At 37.5% G+C, this 1905-nt stretch overlaps 1 protein-coding gene across 1 annotated transcript in view; it reads right to left on the reverse strand.

Moving 5' to 3' along the window:
- Window positions 1-1905, reverse strand: part of RNF157 (ring finger protein 157) — a 90159-nt gene that overhangs the window by 18430 nt on the left and 69824 nt on the right. The window contains exons 8-9 of the mRNA XM_037741083.1: window positions 1304-1351; window positions 380-538 (exon numbers count right to left, since the gene is read on the reverse strand). Coding sequence (XP_037597011.1) covers window positions 380-538; window positions 1304-1351 — 207 coding nt within the window. The remainder of the gene's footprint in view (window positions 1-379; window positions 539-1303; window positions 1352-1905) is intronic.

Consider the following 1905-nt stretch of genomic DNA (forward strand, 5'->3'; position numbering starts at 1 on the left):
AAAAAAAAAAAAAAAGAACAAAATCTGAATTGACATTGGACTTTGTTGTTTACCCAGTGCGTCCACACACTTAGCTTCACTGCTTCTGGCAAGTGTTTATCTAAAGTCAAGAGGATGAGACTAACCACTCGAGATCCTCCTATGAGGCTCAGAGCTGGGCCTCTTGAGTCTCAGCTGAAGGGACCTAGGGGAGTACACAGATAAAGGAAAAGGAGCAACAAAAGGACCCTGGTAGGAAACCAAGTTGGACAGAGCTCTGTGGCAGAACAAAGCCAAACCAGCCTACTTTTCTCATTTCCAAAGTGGTACAGGCATAATGATCTGAAATGAGGAACAAGAAAATATCCTAAGACCTTACTGATTTCAGAGTTTGTCACACTAAATTCGTAGACGGTGTGACTTTATAAGATAATTTCTCTGTTGGCCTCCTGGAAAGAGTACATTCAGAATTTTGGATAAAACTTACTTTAGAATCTTGTGTGTTGTACTTGTTTTCAATTCCATAGATCTCCTGAAGGAGGTAGCTGACCCCGTCTACCTGAACAGCAAACAGAAAGGTTCAAGGATAGGCTGATTCTACTGAGAGACAGGAGTGGGAACTCCCTCCCCTTTTACCTCTTTTGGTAACCAAGGACTACCAATTCATTAAAAAAAAAAAAAAAAAAATCAAAGGCCTAGACAAGTAAAGGATGCTTTTATTTACTTATGTTTTCTCTTTGAGAGAAGAAACAAAATCAAATATTTAATTTTCCCATCATTATATACAACAGGGAACATAAAATTTCATAAACACAATAATAATACTTGCACTAGAGCTTACTATTATGGATAATTAAGAAGGCATAGACTAGAAAAGGAATGGCAGGATAAATTAAGCCAATGACGCTAATTACCCTAAATTGGACCCTAATGCTTTGTCCTTTTGCTTGAAATGTTTCTCACTCTGGCATTTTAAATAAGACCTAAACCCAATGTTGGGAAATAAATCTTGTTCTTTCATTTCTCAAGTCCTTTGCTCAGATAAAGACTTCCTCAACACCAACAATTCTGGAACAATTAAGACATCAAAAATCAGCATTCCTTTCAGGCCACCCAAGTAGTTTGTAATAGCTTGTAACATTCAAAAGCACTCCTTTTTTTTGTCTTTTCTTCTTTGATTGGGAAAAAAAAAAGGAAAAAGAGAGACTTAGCAAAAAGTAAAAAAAAAAAAAAAATGAAAAGAGGGAGCGAGAAGACAAAAGGAAAGAATAAAAGGAAGGAAGGAGCCTAACGCACTAACAGCCTGTGGTCTTCAAATACTTACTACTTGTTTCTGTTTGAGGGGCTTGACACAGAAAGTTCCATCTGTGTGCTGGAATGAAAATACGAAAGTTACAACAAGGAAGGGGGGCAACAAAGCACCAGGTTTTCTTCTGTTACGTCTCCCAGATACAGTCGTCCCCCTCTTATCTGCAGTGTCGTTTTCCATGGTTTCAATTCCCCACGGTCAACCACTGTTTGAAAATATTACATACAATAAAATATTTTGAGAGACAGAAAGGCACATTCAGACTTTTATTACCTTATAGTTATAATTGTTTTAGTTTACTATTAGTTATTCTTAATCTCTTTCTGTGCCTAATGTAGGAATTAAACTTTACCATAGGTGTGGATGTAGTATAGGAAAAAACCATAGACTATACGAGGGTTCTGTACTATCTGCAGTTTCAGGTATCCACTGAGGGTCTTGGAACGTATCTCCTGAGGATAAGCGGGGGGATTATTGTACACATGTTCCTGGACACTTGCAGAATGGAATTACACAATCCTAATACTTTAAAGGTCTTACAATTATCCAGTCTAACCCTATTCTTCCCTCCCTCCCTCCCTTCCCTTCCTTCCTTCCTTTTTCTTTTTTTTTTTTTT

This window comes from Cebus imitator, unplaced genomic scaffold (genome assembly GCF_001604975.1).
Source record: "Cebus imitator isolate Cc_AM_T3 unplaced genomic scaffold, Cebus_imitator-1.0 Scaffold93, whole genome shotgun sequence".
In the NCBI taxonomy this organism is placed as follows: domain Eukaryota; kingdom Metazoa; phylum Chordata; class Mammalia; order Primates; family Cebidae; genus Cebus; species Cebus imitator.